Raw genomic sequence first — 16,731 nt, forward strand, 5'->3', positions numbered from 1 at the left:
AGGCTGCATTGGACCCACAGACCAGCCCCATGCACTAGAGCCAGTGCACAGAGCCAATTTAGCATGGGCAGCTTGTGCAGCATGTATGCCAAGACAGTGCTCAGTGCAGTGGACCAGCACTAGCTCAGGGGTTGTGCGTGGAGTCAGCATGACGCATGGGCAAGGGAGATACCATGAGGTGGTTTTTGGCCCAGGTAGTTTTGTTTGCCTGGCAGGGGAGATACCCTTCTCCTTGGCTTGAATGCCTTGGCATAGTTAGTGGGTGAAGGCAAGCTGTCCCCCTCTGAGTGTCTACAAATGCCCTCAAATGCGAGGATCGTGGCTACACAATTTATAGCGATGAGGGATTGCTGTCAGGTTTGCCTTCTAGCTTGCTCCTTTTGGCTAGGGCAGGGATGTTCAACCTTTTTTAATAAGTGTACCCCCAGCAGCTGGACGTGGAGCCGGAGGTGGTGGAGGGGCGTGGCACGTGGCCAGACTCAGAGCAGTGGCAGCACTGGGTGGTGTGTGGTGGGTGGTGGTGGTGGCCATCGCATGCAAGCTTCCCCTCCCACCGCCATGTCTATTCGGCCAGGCAGTGCCAGTGCAGCCTGCAGAGAGACATTGCTGCCCTTCCACCCTCCCCCCCGGCCCTGCTCCCAGGAGGTTGTGGCGCAGGGTGGTGCGTGGGGGGTACCCTAGGACCTTCCCAAGTACCCCCGGAGGTATGAATACCCCCAGTTGACAACCCCTGGGCTAGGGGCAAGTGAGACTAGGGGGCATCTGAACTCCAAGGCCTCTGAGTTTGGGGCTTGCATGTAGGATGCCTACCATGGATTTAGGAGTATCTGAAGTCACAGACTGAAGTCTGGGAGGTAGGATAGTTGATAGTGGTAGCGCTACACAGACTTGAATGACTAAGCTCTGCTTTGCTGATAAAATTGGGAACTGATTTGACAGTTTTGGCCTGAGACACATTTCCAAAAAAAAAAAAAGAGGCATGTGCTTCATCAGGTGCCTGTGCGCTGCTTGTGATGTGTGGGACTGTTCTACCTGTCTGATCCATTCCAGCTGCGGCGCCAGAACACAGGGTCTGTCTGGTGTGGGCACTGCATGCCATGCATGCCCTGGGTTGGCCCTCTAGGCTGCATGCAGCATATGTGCTGGGTCTAGCCCCATGCGCTGGCCCCAGTCCAGGGGTCCAGTTTGCAAGGACAGTCTGTGGGCTCTGCTGCAGGCGAATTGAGCTGTGTTAAGGCTCTTAGCCACAGTCCAGGCCTTCTGGGAACTAAGCAATAAAACTGAACAGAGCACCTTCTGTGGCACCGGGAGACGTGAATGCTGTGATTAGTGCATGAGGTGAGCAAGGCACAACAGTTTCCTTTTAAGGAATGTGCCTGGAACAGTGCCAGGGGATTGGACAATTTGGAATGATAAAATTACAAAAGTAATGAACGAACAAAGCAATAGGTGTGTTAACATGCAGTGATTCTGAGAGGACAGACACAGCTGCTGCATCCCTGCTCAAACAATGGAGAAGCCAGAAACAAACATCACACACACCCAATGGAGGATCCCTGAAGGATGCCACTGAAAGTCCAAGCAGCCACTTGCCAGATTGCATTATGGGGAGAAAACCTGTAATATTGCATAGCAGTTACTATTGAAGTTCACTTGGTAGCACATCAGACAAGTTGCTGTGTCAGTCCCTGGGGGGCTCTGGCAAAAAGAAATCCTATTGGTAATAGGCCCGTTCTGGCATGACATCAGAACAGCTTTGCATGCTGCATGCCATGTGCAGGACTGGGGCTGGCACATGTCGCATGTGGAATGCTGGGTCAGTCCGAGACCCATGGTCCAGAATCTTGGACTCCATGGCCCACGTCTTTGACACCCTGGTCTAACGTAGAATTCTGGCCCCATGAATCTGGTATTGTTGGCTATACAGTGGCTCGGTTTCAACAAAACCAATGGAAGGGACTTAGACACACACTAAGCCCTGGCCCAATAGTTAGGCTATTTTTGGAAACAGGAAATGTGGGTTTGAATCCTTCAAGGGCTTAGATCCTAGGTCTCCCATTTTGTGAGCAAGCCCTCTAATCTCTAGGCCAGGGTTATCAACAGACTGCTGCCACCCACCACCCCACACTGCCACCTCCCAGAAGCAGGGCGGGGGGGAATGAGGGCAGTGGCATCCCTCTGCAGCCCACATAGGTGCCACCTGGATGTGGGAGGGGAGGGGAGGGAAGCTTGCACACAGTTACCAGATGTTCTGTGTGTGCTTCAGAAATCACAAACCTCGAAGGACTAGTAAGTTCTCCACACTGACGTGCATCACAGCAGAGCTGAGGCATAGGGCAGCAGTCTGGATGGACGCTTCTGAGCAAGCACCATAGCCAAACTGAACCATCTAGATATCCTCTTTGGCTAATATGGAGGTGTTTAACCATTCTGGGTGTATATACGTTTTGTGGTCTATACGGTGCATCTGGCACAGCTGCAGTTATTTCTCCAACGACCCTAAAGGCGCTAGGACCTGGAGGCCTGGACTGGTCTGGACGGGGGAGGCTCTTCGACTCCGACACTTCAGTGTCTCCCGCCCCTTGCTGAGTACTCGGGGTCTGCCTCAGGCACCGACCGAGTAACGTCAGGCTTGGATTTGCACATCTGCACGCAGCTGCCTGAGGCCTGGGCTGAGGTGCAGGGCCCAAGCCGAAAGTATGGGAGGCCAGGCCGGGCCCAGGCAGCGAGAGGACCCCACCCCTCAGAGGCAGCTCCTCAGAGGCAGCCCCGCCGCGATTCGGCTCAGTGTCCCAGCGTTGTGGGCGCAGGGGGCGGCCAGGCCGCGGGGGAGGAGCCTAACCCAGCTCAGGCCCCGCCCCGCCCCCGGGACCCGTCCCCCGCGTCGGCGGCTTCGGACTGCGTCTCCCAGCGGCCGGCGCGCGTCACGTGACGGCGCATGCGCCGTGGGAGCAAGGGGGGCGGTGCTGCTATCAGCCCGGTGCGCGCGGCGGAGCCGGGGACTATGGAGCCACAGCCGCAGCCTCCGGCCGCCGCCGCCGGCGCGCCCCTTGCGGCGCTGGCTGAGCCCCGCGAGCAGGCGCGGAAGCTGGAGCAGGAGAAGCTGTCGGGGGTGGTGAAGAGCGTGCATCGGCGGCTGCGCAGGAAGTACCGAGAAGGTAGCGGCGGCGCGCGGGGGTCGGGCCCGGGGAAGCGGAGCGCGGGCCTCCCCGGCCTGTCCCGCCCCGCCCCTTGGCGGGGGAGCTGGCAGGGCCGGGCCGGAGGAGGAGCCGGCTGAGCAGTAGGGTCGGCCGCGCCCACCCTCGGCCCAAGCCCCCGCGGGCCCCGGCGCAGCGCCGCACTGGAGCGGGGTTGCCGCGGACAGCTGGGATCCGGGGGGGAGTGGCACTGAAGGCAGGTTTGGCACTCGGGGGCCGGCCTGCTGGCAAGGGCGGCCCTCCCTGCTGTAGCCTGCCCTGCGTAGCTCCCTGCTGGAGGGTCTCGCTCAAACTCCCGCATTGAGCTGCCAGGGGATATTTTCCCAGACGACTCACATACAACGGAAATTGGTCACATCCCAAGGACTGTTTCTTTTTTCTTCTTCCTTCCTGCCTGCTTGGCAGCGTTTCACTGGGCAGTGTCCACTGGCTCCTTGGACTCATTGTGGGGCCCGTGGGTGCTGTTGGGCATGCTACGTCCGCTTGCTGTCCTTTCTTGGCATGCTAGTTCCTGCCCTTTGGCCTCCACTCCTGTTCCTGTTTTCATTATTTTTTGTCCCAAGTACTCAGTAACACATCACTAGTGCCCCCCAAGTATTAAAGGGGGCTTATAGCTTCCTTGATGGGCACCCTGGCCCGTGTTTTGCCCTGATGTGCTAAAAGTCCTTCCTGGCTGCTTGGCTGAGTTTCACTGGACAGTGCCCACTGGCTCCTTGAACTCATTGGAGGGCCACAGGGCTCTGACTGGTGTGCTCTGATCAGTGTCCGCTTTTGGACCACTTGCTATTTATTAACTTCACTGCTCCTACCCTCATCCTTGCTTTTACTTTTTTCCCTCATAATCTGTTGATGCAGTCTTAGTGACCCTCTCTGATAACAGCCAGGGCTCACAGCTTCATGTGGGCTCATGCACATGTTCCCTGTGTGCATTAGATAGGCCTTCCTGGCTGCTGAAGATCATCTGGAACTGATACTAGATTGCAGTCTGGGCTTGAGGAACTCTTACAGCAGGGGCACTTAATCCTAACCCAGCTCTGCTTGGTTATCTGTTCATGGTGCTCTTGTCTACTGGCCTATTGTTAGTCACGGGGGAGAGCCATTATGTACTGGAGAGCAAGGAAGATTGAGTATTGATTCATCCAACCCTAAGATGACCACAGAAGCTTGAAAAGAAGGCTCCTCAATTCAGGCATCGTTCACAGCACACATTACCATTTGAGCAGTTGGGTTGAAAGCTTAAATTCCCCAGGAATCTAGGTGAAATTCTCTCTTGCCAGCACAATCTTGCTTGCCAATAGCAGGTAAACATGTTTAACAGATACTAATATAATTGTTTTTAATTCAGAAAAAACAGTTATTAGAGCAAGGTAGATATGTGATGTATGATAATGGTTTGCCTTTCTTTGTGTGCCAAATATTGCGTGTTAGCAAGAACTTCATAGTGAGTCTTCTCCCAGTCGGTGCAAATTAGCAGAGTTTACTGTACTGTACTGGGGAAAGTAACAAAACAGTTTAACAGCTCATACTTATGCAGTAAGGGTATTTCTCATTATATATATAATCAGTTGTAGTTCCTATAAATTATTCATTAGTTGGTATGATGAGGAAATGGTTATCTTCTTTCTAGAGTTTCATTTGTAGGTTGGAGCTGAGTTTTATTTTCTTCACTCTCCTCCCCCTTCTTAAGACAGGCGGAGACTCTTAGGAATCTCCCACCGTAGTGTTTGATCATATTCAGATCATACCTAAAATGTTTTGGTTTTGTTTTCATCAGAGCTTTGCAGTACCTTAATGTATATGTAACTATGTTGATAAAACCTAAGATGGTATTTACTGAACAAAAATCTGTGGTCACATTAGTATGCTGGGGTTACATTTTCCATGTAAGCATGGAAAATTCAGAAAATATGGTAGAATACACAGTTAAGAATTTTAACTTAAGGCACTGGACCCAGCAGGCTACGTGTAGAATAGAATCAAGCTGTTTATGTTATTTCAAAATCTTCAGTTGCTCTAAGATTTTATTGCTTTTGTAAGTGTTGTGGGTTTTTTCTTCTGTATTTCTTCCTTCCTCATTTGCCAAGGCTTGTTCTGTGAACTAGTCAGCAAGTTCCTCATCTCATTTGAATGGTATCTAATAAACAACACCAGACTTGCTGTTGCATGGATTCTTCAGCAGCACTTTGCCATCTTATTTTAAAATTTAAGTGGCAGGTTAGTTGCAACAAAAGAGAATAGGGATATGCTCAGTTTCATTAAGGAACATATTTCTCACATTGTGCAGATGATTGAGGTGCACTTTCATACTGTTACTGGGATCTTAAGTTACTCTGGTCTGATGAAAGTATTGAAGTAGACACTTACTTAAGACATTTAGATGTGTTTTCCCATAAAATGTGCACAGACTTTCATTCTGTTATTTTGGAAATTGATGCAGGAGTGAGAACAGAACTGTAGTGAGTTAATTAAAAAGGCAAGTTCATGCTTTACTTGATTTGATTACAGTTGGCATCACTGGACTGGCTTTATTTTTTAGCTCCCCCATGACTCCTTTTTTTCCTAAAATGAGTCGGTGAAAAAATGACATTGGCATGCTTCAGAACTGCATTAGCTAGCGGTATTTAAAGCATTGTAGATGTTTGTTGAAGTGAGAGCCAAGTTTATTTTTAATGTGATGTTTCTAATTTAAAAAAATAAAAGCAAAATCTTCCCTAGTAAAATGTAACTTTTGAGAAGGGGCAAAAGGTTTGTTTTGCATCAGGTTGCTTACAAGTCTAAGCAATTCTTTCAAAAGTTGATGCTTTCCCATAAAATAGCTTTCTTCAGAGTTGCATCTTGGCTGACTTGCATATTTGTCTAATTCTTCCCTTCCATTTTTGTCCTCAATTGCATATTAGATTGTTGGTCCACTTATTTGCTTCATTTTCGATTTGTCACAATACAAATATGGAGGTTGTTTGGGGGTATTTTGATTTATATGTGGAAAACATATACCATATTTAAACACCTGTCATTTAAATTTGGAAGAGAAACTGGAAAATAAGCTTGTTTTTTTTTTTTCCGCACTTATTAAACTTGTCACAGAAATGCATATTTTTAGTTCTTTCCCAGTTTTACTTTAAATTTTCACACCAATATTCCCTTTTCTGTTTGTAAAACGTAGTTGGGCTGGCCCCGTTTCTAATGCAAGTGATGGTTTTTCCTTTAGATTTCAGTTGGTAAATAGAAGGGAGAAAAAGTTTTCTCTAGAGAAACTGTTAGGAGTCTACAATATGGTAATGAAATCGTCAGTGCAAACTTTGAGTTATGAGGGGTATTGGCCACCTTAACACACACTGGCACACACATACACATACTTACACATGCAGTTGCTGCAGTAGTGTAGCACTGATGTTGGTTTATATCCGGGGCACTGGAGGAAGCTGACCTTCAATAGCAGACTCCAAGATGATATCTTCTCCAGAAGGAGGTTGCCTGCTTATCCTTCTTTCTCAGAAGGTAGGGTGCTAGATGAGAGGGTGCCACTGAGGGGATCACACACATCTGCCAGAAAGGGATAAACATGCTTCGCTGTGTTTATCCTTTCTGGCAGATGTGTGTGGTCCCCTAGCATCATCTTGGCTGCCCAGTCTGGAGGTTGCTGTGCCGCAAGTCTTGAGTAGTGCATGACAGCTGTCAGTCACAGTCACTGAAGGTTCCACCTGATGGTGCGTTGCAGTGCAGTTTCGGTCATCCACCCTTGAATTGATTGACTCAATGGCTATGTGGTTGCAGGTTCCAGGTGGCTCGACTAGCTTAAAATGGCTTTTAGAGTAGAGTTTTGTAATGGTAAGTTCCTCTGGCTAGGCTGTTGTTAATTAACAGCCAGAGGCTCTTGCTTTGTCATTCAGTTATTTACTGACTCCTACATACTCCATTCACGCAGGGGACCAGCCCAATACAGCAATATAATTCCAGTGATTGCAATTTCAGTGTATTCTTATAATAATAATTTTAGTAATACAAGGTATGGTTTACTCTAAAGAATGCATTTGTTAAAAGGTATAAAACACAAAATACAGAATGCCAGGGCAAAGATGAGACGGATGAAATATAAAAATGCATTGCGAGACAGTGAGGATCAAAGTCCACTGGGGACAGTACGTGAGTTAGGATAGATGCAGTCGTGTAGACTGATTTAACATAAAACTTTAGACAGCTATGGGAAGTTGCTTTGGGAAATAGGTTTTAATTAAAGAGGAAATGTATTCACTGGGAGATATTTACAGTCATGCTTTCAATGCACCTTGGCTTTTTTTTTGTCTCTTACAGACTTTGCTTTGAAGTGGATATTTTTGTTTCTTTGTCATGTTTAGTAACACTTAGCTCAGTTGATATGTAGATGTAGTTTGTAGGTTTCTCCTACAGAAAGCCACTGCAGCTTTCTGGCTTGCTCCAAGCCTTGCCACACGCATGCAATGAGTGTGTGAGGTCTGTGCCAATACCTAGAAGGAAAAAGAAATGCAAAAATGGGTGGGGGTGTACAGGCAAGAAGGGTCTTCTGTTGTATCAGTGCCCACGAGGGGAGTGTACAAAGGAGGATCTCTGTTACAATATCTGTCCTGAACCTATAATGTTTTAATGGGTTCATGGGATGCCATGCATGTTTGCTTGAGTTTGTTGTGCTGATATGGCTTGTTTGGTCTCAACAGATAGGTGGAATTAAGATGCATCATTCTTATATTTATGCATTGTAGTATTGATATAAAATGTCTTTCCTACAATATAACAAGGCCAAGATTGCATAATATGAAATAATTCTCAACTGTCACTCCCAATGCTGTGACCAGGAGCATGTTTACCCATCAAACAGGTCATTGCAGATGTGGCTGAGGCACTTGAGCCAGGCCTTTCCAGACAACCATGAATTTGTATTTTAGAAGAGGAGACCCATAAGAATTAGCACCTGCTGAGGCTGTTCAAGGAAGGACATTCTTCCAGCGGGGAAATTAAGTGAGACACAGAATCTTTGTCTCTGACGGACCTTTCTTACACTTAAGACGTGATTAACTAGTTAATCATATCTTAAGTAGTGACTTGGCCACTCCATTAAATCAATGATTGGTGTGATGAAAGGAAGAATAAGCCACAAAGTTATTACACAAAATATGTGTAGTAATGTGTGGCTGGTTCCTATCATATGTTTGTGACCAGGGCTCCCAGCCTTCAAGACTGCATTATGCTACAGAGGCTGGAGTGCATGATGTGTTCCACTAGCTGGGTGTGCCTGTCAGCTGGTGGGTGCTCAGAGTTGAAGGAGCATAGGGAGCCAAGGTTACTACTTTCCAGTGAAAGGGAAACCTGGGATCGTGATCCTGGGCTCTGCCTGCACTGGCAACATGGCATGATGGGGTATGCTACACGATTCCCTGCAACCGTGCCTCCAGCATGCATGGCACAGCAGGAAGTGTGGTTGTTGGGATCAGGCATGAGATCCCATTGTACCTTTATTTTAACCTCTGTCAGGGGTGTTTGGGATATGTTTGAAAGGATACAAATATTCTCCTGATCATTATAAGTCTTTGTAACAAGTCAAGCTTTTTGACTGAAGCAGAAACGGCAATAAGTAACAACAATAACAACTTGGGGTAACCTAAAGTATTCCTACAGAAGTCAAACATGATTAAATTTCAGATTGTGCTTCAAGTCTGAACTAACATCTCATTTTTAAGATTTCCAATTCCAATTAAAATGGTCATTTTTTCTTCCTAACTCACTGAAGCCATGTTTGCTTTGCACAACTTGGCAGACGAGGTTCTTTGCGTGACTCTGTTATCTTTTATTAGACCAACTGAAATAGTTGAATATTTAAGTTAGTCTAATAAAAGATATCAGATTCACGCAAAGAACCTCATCTGCCTATGTCCTTACACCACCACGGCTACAATGTTACACCCCTTTGCACACCATGACATCTTATTGACATACTTTGTGATCAAACTTTAAAAGGATTTCACGGATACTTGTGAAAAAGAATACAAGCAACCTTTCCTGTAGGTCAAGGGTGTCAAAGGTCTTGCTAATAGGCAGAATCTGGCCCAGAGAGCAGCTCCATCTAGCCTGCTAGGTTACCAGCAGGCTGGGGAAGTTGTGGCTAGGGTGAGAGCATGGTATACCGGAGAATTCAGGGACTCTGGTCCCCCATGGACATGGCTCTCAACAGCCACTTGGCCTATTGCTAGTGCTGCAACAAGTGGCTGCTTGCCCTACTGCCTCTCCTGCCAGCCCCACCACCGCTACCGCCCCACCGCAGCCAACTCATGGCTAGATTTGACTCAGGACATGGGGCAAGTTTCATATCTTTGCTGTAAATGCACATTCCCCTCTGCCAGCCACGATAAATTTCTTCTGTGTATAAGCAGTGTAAACTGGGGTCAATGCTGTGAATTTTCTTGCAGAATCTGAGCCAATCACTTCATTAGTTATCCCCCCCCAGCCCTTCAAGTCAACCTGCAGTAAAAGTTATTTTAAAATTAATTCAATCTTCATGAAAATGAACTCAAATTGCAGGACCATATAGTTCTCAGAATATACAAATAACTCTGCTACTGCTGAGACAATGTTAATAAAACAACTTTGCACAACCTATGACCCAAAGCTGGTGCTTATGCTAGTTGATTTCATCCCATAGATATTCAGTACTTTTAGACTATTTATACAGAATTTAATAACATGTTTTAACAAGAGATATAATCAGACTACTTTATATGAGAGAGAATACAATCAGAGCTCTAACTACATACTCAGCATGATTACACAGATCAAAGTACAAAACTAAGAATATTAATAAAACCCCCCAAAACAAAAAAACCCAGTTGTTAAATCAAATACATTGATTTGCAATACCAGTTTGAAAATCCGATGAGCAGCACCAGATATATGCCATATTTTTCTAGTACATAGGATGCAACCTCAAAAAGATACAATTATAGAAAAGTTGAACATAAATATGTTTGAATTTTGGTCAGCTTTTATTATAATGACAATTATTTTGTTATATAAAACTTTGCACATAAAAAACACATTACATTTTAGAACTTTTTCAGGAAAGAAACCAGGTCTAATGCCATGAAAAGATACAATAAGCCAAAAATGCAAGTCTAAGAATAGCTTTCTAAAGTAAACCTAGGACCACAGATTCACTTATGGCCTATCATTAGTTTGAGACTACAGGAGGTTTGTGATATTTTTTACAACTGCTTGACTCCATAACATGCCTTTCAACAGTTCCAGATGTTCTTTTCTTGCGATACAGATGAAGCTTTTGTTTGGTTTCTCTTGTCTGCGTGATAGGTTCACCTGTGATGTTCCTGCTCATGATTGGCAAAGCAGCCCCCTACCCCTACAAACGTCATTTAACTTGTGCTCCCTCTTTGTGATTTGCATGCAGAGCACAAATCACAGCAGATCACAGAAAAATGAATGCTCTTCAGAAGACAATTCTAGAATATTTAGAAATGTAAGGTCTCGTGTTTTGGAGGTGGACAATTAAAAGCATTACCAAACTTTCAGTAAGTACTTCATTAAAATTATTAAATCTGATAGCTGTGTTGGAAATACTTGATAATGATTAGATTTTCAATCTTTTGGAACAGGATTAATGAAAATGGAACAGGAAGAATGGAAATGGCCCTGTAGTGAGATTTTATTAAATAAACAAAAATAATTTTGGAAGATGGAAGCAGCAATGCTTGCTGGGTTGATGTGATGTATAAGAGTCAAAAGGAGGAAATGGTTTTTATGTCCTTTGAATATTTTCACTATTTTTATAATTTGGCATTAGGAAGAACTTGAGATCTTTCAAGGCCTCCCATGAAATAGACAAAGAGGGACAACCGAGTATAGCAGACTAGGGTACTCAGCAGGATTAAACGTGTATCTCTCCTACATCCTAGGTGTGTGCTGGATCTCTCTCTTTCTCAAAGTTTCTTCAGGGACCTGAGAAACCCTTCCTTATACAAGTTTCACCAAAGCTTATATTTTTGGAAGAGCTAAAAAAAAAAAAAAATCCATATCCCTAACTTAAGACCCTTCCTTCTTTTCTACATTTATTCAGGAAACTCCCAACCAGCTTTTGTGAGGTGTTACATTAAGAAATTAAACCGTTTTAGTACTGATAATCTCTATATTTATATTTTTGTAAATCAGAGCCCCCCCTCCATGCGTTAGTGCAATTTGCTGTTCATTTTACCTGTTGCACCTTCCTGTTTTTTTAAAAACTTAGTAAGATACTTTAATAAGGTACCTAGGGGAAGCTTTTCATAATCTGCTGAAGTTCAGGATAGTGTCTTGTGGAGTGAGATCACGTCTCATTGCCTATGACAACCAATGTTCCCTCTAGGGAGTAGCGGTCCATGAGCGTGCTGCTTGGGACCCACCTCCCATTTCAGCACTGTCTGCCAGTAAGTATCTCACAGTAAGTGTTCAGGTGGGAGCAGGCAGAGTTTGGCCACCTCCCTTCTCCATGCTAACCGCTGCCCAGAGCAGCATAGTGGAGTGCTTTGGGGCAGCCATAGGCTGGACACAATCAACTGATAGATGGCAGTACAACCTTTGTCCTAGCGCTGAGCTTGCCAAACTTGTGATCCCTTCCCAGTGCAAGGGAGACGCACCCTAATGCAGCCAAGAGCCATGGGACGCACGGCTTGCAAGACGCCTGCGTGTTCCCTAGGGCAGCAACCTGGGCGCAAAGCCACTGCTCCAACAGTCACTTGCTGTTTAATGCCTTCTTGGGATAAATCATCAGTAAGAACAGAAGAAACCAGAAAAATCACCCAGCAGAGACAAAGTGTGCTCACTCTCTTTAACAACACTTTTTTGCAAAAATCTTGTTGGTTTAATAAAAGGTATCATCTCCAATTGATTGAACTGAAAGGGCCGCCATGGGACACTTAACAAAGGTAAGCTCCTTGCTTCTCATGTGGGGTAGGCAGCGGCTCTTCCCCAAGGTGAGGTAAGGCAGGGATTGGGGCTGGCATGAGCTGGGGCTGGCATGGGCTCTGCCAGCTCTGGGGAACTGCTCCATTCCCCAGCCCTGACACCATGTGCCTCTTTGCTCCCCAAGGCGATACGGGGGAGCAGAAGGAAACTTGATGAGCACTCTGCCAGTCACCTGTAACCTGCAGTACAATCTGCAGGACACCCAATAAAACCAAGCTCTTAATACAGTACATCAGTGGTTTTCAAACTGTTTCACAAGGGTTCCACCAAGAGACTGGGGGTAACAGTGGCCACCAATGCAATGATGGGTCACCTAACTCCACATTTGCTCACACAGGGCCCAGGCACAGGGTTTCCACAGCAGAAGTGATATGAAAGAGTTCTGTGACTTGGGGGGAGTAGTAGATATGGTGGAAGATAGGGCTAGTATTCAGAAATACCTAGACAGATTGGAGGATCACACCAAAAGAAATCTTATGACGTCCAAAAAAGACAAGTGCCAAGTCCTGCACTTGGAATGGTATAGGCTGGGGATCAACTGGCTAAGCAGCAGTTCTGCAGAAGAGAACCTGGGTGTTACAGTAGACATTAAGCTGAATATAAGCCAACACTGTGCCCTTGCAGCCCAGTATACTGTTAGCCTTCTTGGCAACATTAGCAGGAGAGTTGCCAACAGATCAAGTGAAGTGATTCTTCCTCTCTGTTTGGCACTGGTGAGGCCACATCTTGGAGTCCAGTGTCCAGTTTTGGGCCCCCCATTACAGAAAGGATGTGGGTAAATTGGAGGTAGTCCAGGAAATGGCAGTGCAAATTGTAAGGGGCCTCAGGAATGATTTACAAGAAGTGGCAGAGGAAACTGGGCTTATTTAATCTGGAGAAGAGAAGACTGATGGGATTTAAAAGTAGACTTCACCTACCTGAAGCATGGTTACAAAGAGGATGGAGCTAGACTGTTCTCAGTGGTGGCAGATGACAGAACAAGGAGCAGTGGTTTCAAGCTGCAGTAAGGGAAGTTTAGGTTAGCTATTAAGAAAAACTCTCTCACTAGGAGGGTAGTAAGCACTAGAACAGGTTACCCAGACAGTCTGTGGAATGTCTATCCTTGGAAGTTTTTAAGCCTGGCTGGAATAATACAGCTTGGGATGGTCTTGCTTTGAGCAGGGTGTTGGACTAAATGACCTCCTGAGGTCCCTTTCAACCCTAATTTTCTATGATTACAAATCCTGGGCAAAAGTTAGTTATCCAACTACTAATTTTCCAAGAGTAAAAAGTTGCATAGCTGCTTAAATAACTGTATTTTCCCATCCTAGTTAAAAAGAAAGTCATACCAAATCTGGTGGAAAAATTGCTTAATTCTAAACCTACATGTTTTAGCTATTTTATCAACGGCAGATAAAACTACTGAAATATATAAACCATTTAAAATAAATTATTTAAACAAAGACTTTCCATTTGATTATTTAAACTGCCCGATTTTAAAAATCAATTTACCCTGTTATAGAAAATCTGCATGACTAGGGATGAAAATGTACAGCACGCATTTGATAATATGTTTTACTTCTACAAAAAAATGAGTTCACCTAAAGGAGATCTGTCAAGAGTTTTTTGTGAGGGAAAGTTTGGAACAAACTGTGGGCACGGCAGAAGTATTGGGAAGGGACAAGGAAATGTCTGAGCACGTGTACTGAACTCTTCCTTCCCATTATTATTCCTAAAAAAGAACTGACAAAACATATAGAAAGAATGTTATTTTCAAAGATTTACAATGATTGAGGAATGAATCTATTTTAAAAAAAGAGGAAAATTATTTGGACTTTGACAAGTCAAACAATTCAAACAGGGAATTTAGCACAGGCAAGGGAACTCAGAAGAGCTGAGCAGTGCTGGGTTAAGTAGTTATTAGAGGGAATGCAGGAAATGCTGCCTGTATTTAGGGTTGACATTTCATTATGACACACTTTTGGCAAATAAATAAAGCAACTGAAAATAAACCATTTGAGCTTCTATTTTTTATTCTGGGTATCTGTTACAGTCTGATCCTTTTTTTGCTTTTAGGGTTTCAGGTTTCTGAGAATGAGGATACAGAAAACAAGTTAAAATTGTTATAGTAAATTAACTGAGAAGCTTGATCACCACCCACGTTGAAGCTAGGATTTGAAATTTGACAGAAGGGTCACCCCAGGACCAGAAATATACATTCTGCCACACCTGTGAAAATTTACCCAATCTGACAAATTAACAAACCCCTGAAAAAAGACAGTATAAAAGCCCTAACTTTGCACATGTACAAGAAACTTTCTCCCACCTACACTGACCATGCTTCACCCCTACAAAGCCTTGTCCCACCATCCCTATAGTGACCAAGCATGCTCCAACATACAACTGCCAGTGATAAGCAGGCCTGTTCTTACCACTACTCTTCCTAGCTGCTGTGATGCTAGATACAGTTAAGCACAGTAAACCTTTGCCAATTCACATTGCCTCATTGTGAAGTTCTTGCTAATAACAATACCTAGTACGTAGAGGCAAACCAGTATCATACATCACAAAATGGACTTTGCTTTAATAGCCACGAATAAGGAGAATATCCAAGAATAAGGAGATTCTTTTGTGTTCCTCTCTAGAATAACATAAGGACATAAGAAGTGCCATGATGGGCCAGGCCAATGGTTTATCTAACCCAGTATCCTGTCTCTAATAGCTAAAAAGAAGGAAAGAAATGTATGGGAGGTGGAGGAAGGGAGAGGGAAAAATGTAAATAAAAACCATCATGATATGCAACTACAAGGAGACCACAGTAAGGTTTTCAAGGGTAATGTTAATTTTCTGCTTTTTAAAGTTTTCAGTGCTACCCTTGTAAATTCAATCCCAAAGTAATTTACAACAATGTCATACTTTGAGAACTATGGGTGCTCTTAGCATACTCCATTTAACTAAATAGCCTTGTGACTGAAAAGAAAACAAAGCGTTTGGCGCCAATTCAGTATCATCAGCTGTCATTAAATATAACTTACTGTGTTTTGGAGAGGGCCTATGTCTTTAATAGCAGCACTGATACCGATAGGAACCAGTCGTTTCATGGCTACTTCAGCAGACTTGAAATTAACAGTTTCTAGACAGTTTTATCCAAAAAAAAAAAAAAATTATGTAGTTGTACCAAATACAAATAAATTGAAGCAGAAAGTGGGGCTGAGAGTTATTATGTAATTAAGCATCACTTAACAGCTAACGAGTGTTTGTTACAATGTAAATAATATATAAGCTTACATTTATTTGTTAGGGACTGGCATGATGCAATGTAGTTAAGTAAATGGTGTGCCTGTCTAATATGTATATAAAAGTAGAGTGCACTGTATTTTCCTTGTTAATTTAGCTAAATTTGTATTGCTGATTGTCTGTGATAATTAAAGATATTTAATGGAGGTAGGACCTAACCATTTTATATCATCTAAAAAACAAAGCTTTTAATCACATACTGGTTAACTATGCCATAGTAAAATATTTTAATTTAAAGTGGTTTTAAACTAGCTTTAACATGGCTTTATGACAACGTGTAGATAGCTGGATGGTATTGTGATGCACCCTGACCTCAGATGAGGCTGGGTACACTGCAGGAATGCATCTCAAGAGGTGTTCTCACACCTTCAGGAGTGCCTTTCAGCTCCAAACTCCTCCCTGCTGTCTGCTGCTTGACTACTGAGAACAAGACTGAGATGTGACAGGCGCCAACTCTTTTCCCATCCCACCTAAGTCTTGCCAGCCCTTAGCAGAGATTTTGCCAGGCAGAAGGATCGTATCCTCATTTGGTCATGCCCTCTTCCATGGAAGAGGCCTGCCCATATGGTCAAATGTTTTGAGTTATTCAGGGTGGATAAATATCAACAATTTAAAAAAGAATTAAAAATCAAATTTTTAAAATTTAAATCAAAGGGTTTTTTTTTTATTTAATCATAGTTTTTGTTAAGATGCTTTAAAAATAACCTATATAAAGATAGTTTTAAGATATGTTAAAGATCAAATATATCATCATGGAATGGGGATTATAACTCCTAATTATATACTATTTGAAATAATATATTCATGTAAACTTTTTAAAAAAGGTCACAACCACAATTTTATAGGCCATGGACTATATTAGGGGCCCAATCTTATGGGGTTCCTAGAGATTAGTAGAGATTAAAGAAAACCACTCTACCCAATGGGACTCGGTGCTCAATCTAGAAGATTCCATCTGTGGACAAGGCAAGAGCCCCACAAGAGGACACTTGCCTGCCTGTACACAAATGCCAGGAGCTTAGCAAATAAGCAGGAGGAACTCGTCCTCCTGCTTAATGCAAATAATTATGACTTCATAGGGATAACGGAGACCTGGTGGGACTCCACCCATGACTGGACCTCGGGTATAGATGGCTATATCCTGTACAAGAGGGACTGAGTAGATAAAAGGGGCGGGGGTGTAGCTGTCTATGTCAAGGAAAGCTACATGTCCCTGCAAGCTAATATTGGTGACCAGGGTGGATGACTGGAGACCCTCTGGGTTAAAATCCGTGGGGAA

At 44.1% G+C, this 16,731-nt stretch overlaps 1 protein-coding gene across 1 annotated transcript in view; it reads left to right on the forward strand.

The window, feature by feature from the left end:
* Positions 1–2,938: 2,938 nt before the first annotated feature.
* Positions 2,939–16,731, forward strand: part of SAMTOR (S-adenosylmethionine sensor upstream of mTORC1) — a 66,574-nt gene continuing 52,781 nt past the window's right edge. The window contains exon 1 of the mRNA XM_090042280.1: positions 2,939–3,158. Within this exon, the coding sequence (XP_089898406.1) occupies positions 2,939–3,158 (220 nt within the window). The remainder of the gene's footprint in view (positions 3,159–16,731) is intronic.

This window comes from Crocodylus siamensis, chromosome 4 (assembly GCF_052110815.1).
Source record: "Crocodylus siamensis isolate JL-2025a chromosome 4, ASM5211081v1, whole genome shotgun sequence".
Lineage (NCBI taxonomy): Eukaryota > Metazoa > Chordata > Crocodylia > Crocodylidae > Crocodylus > Crocodylus siamensis.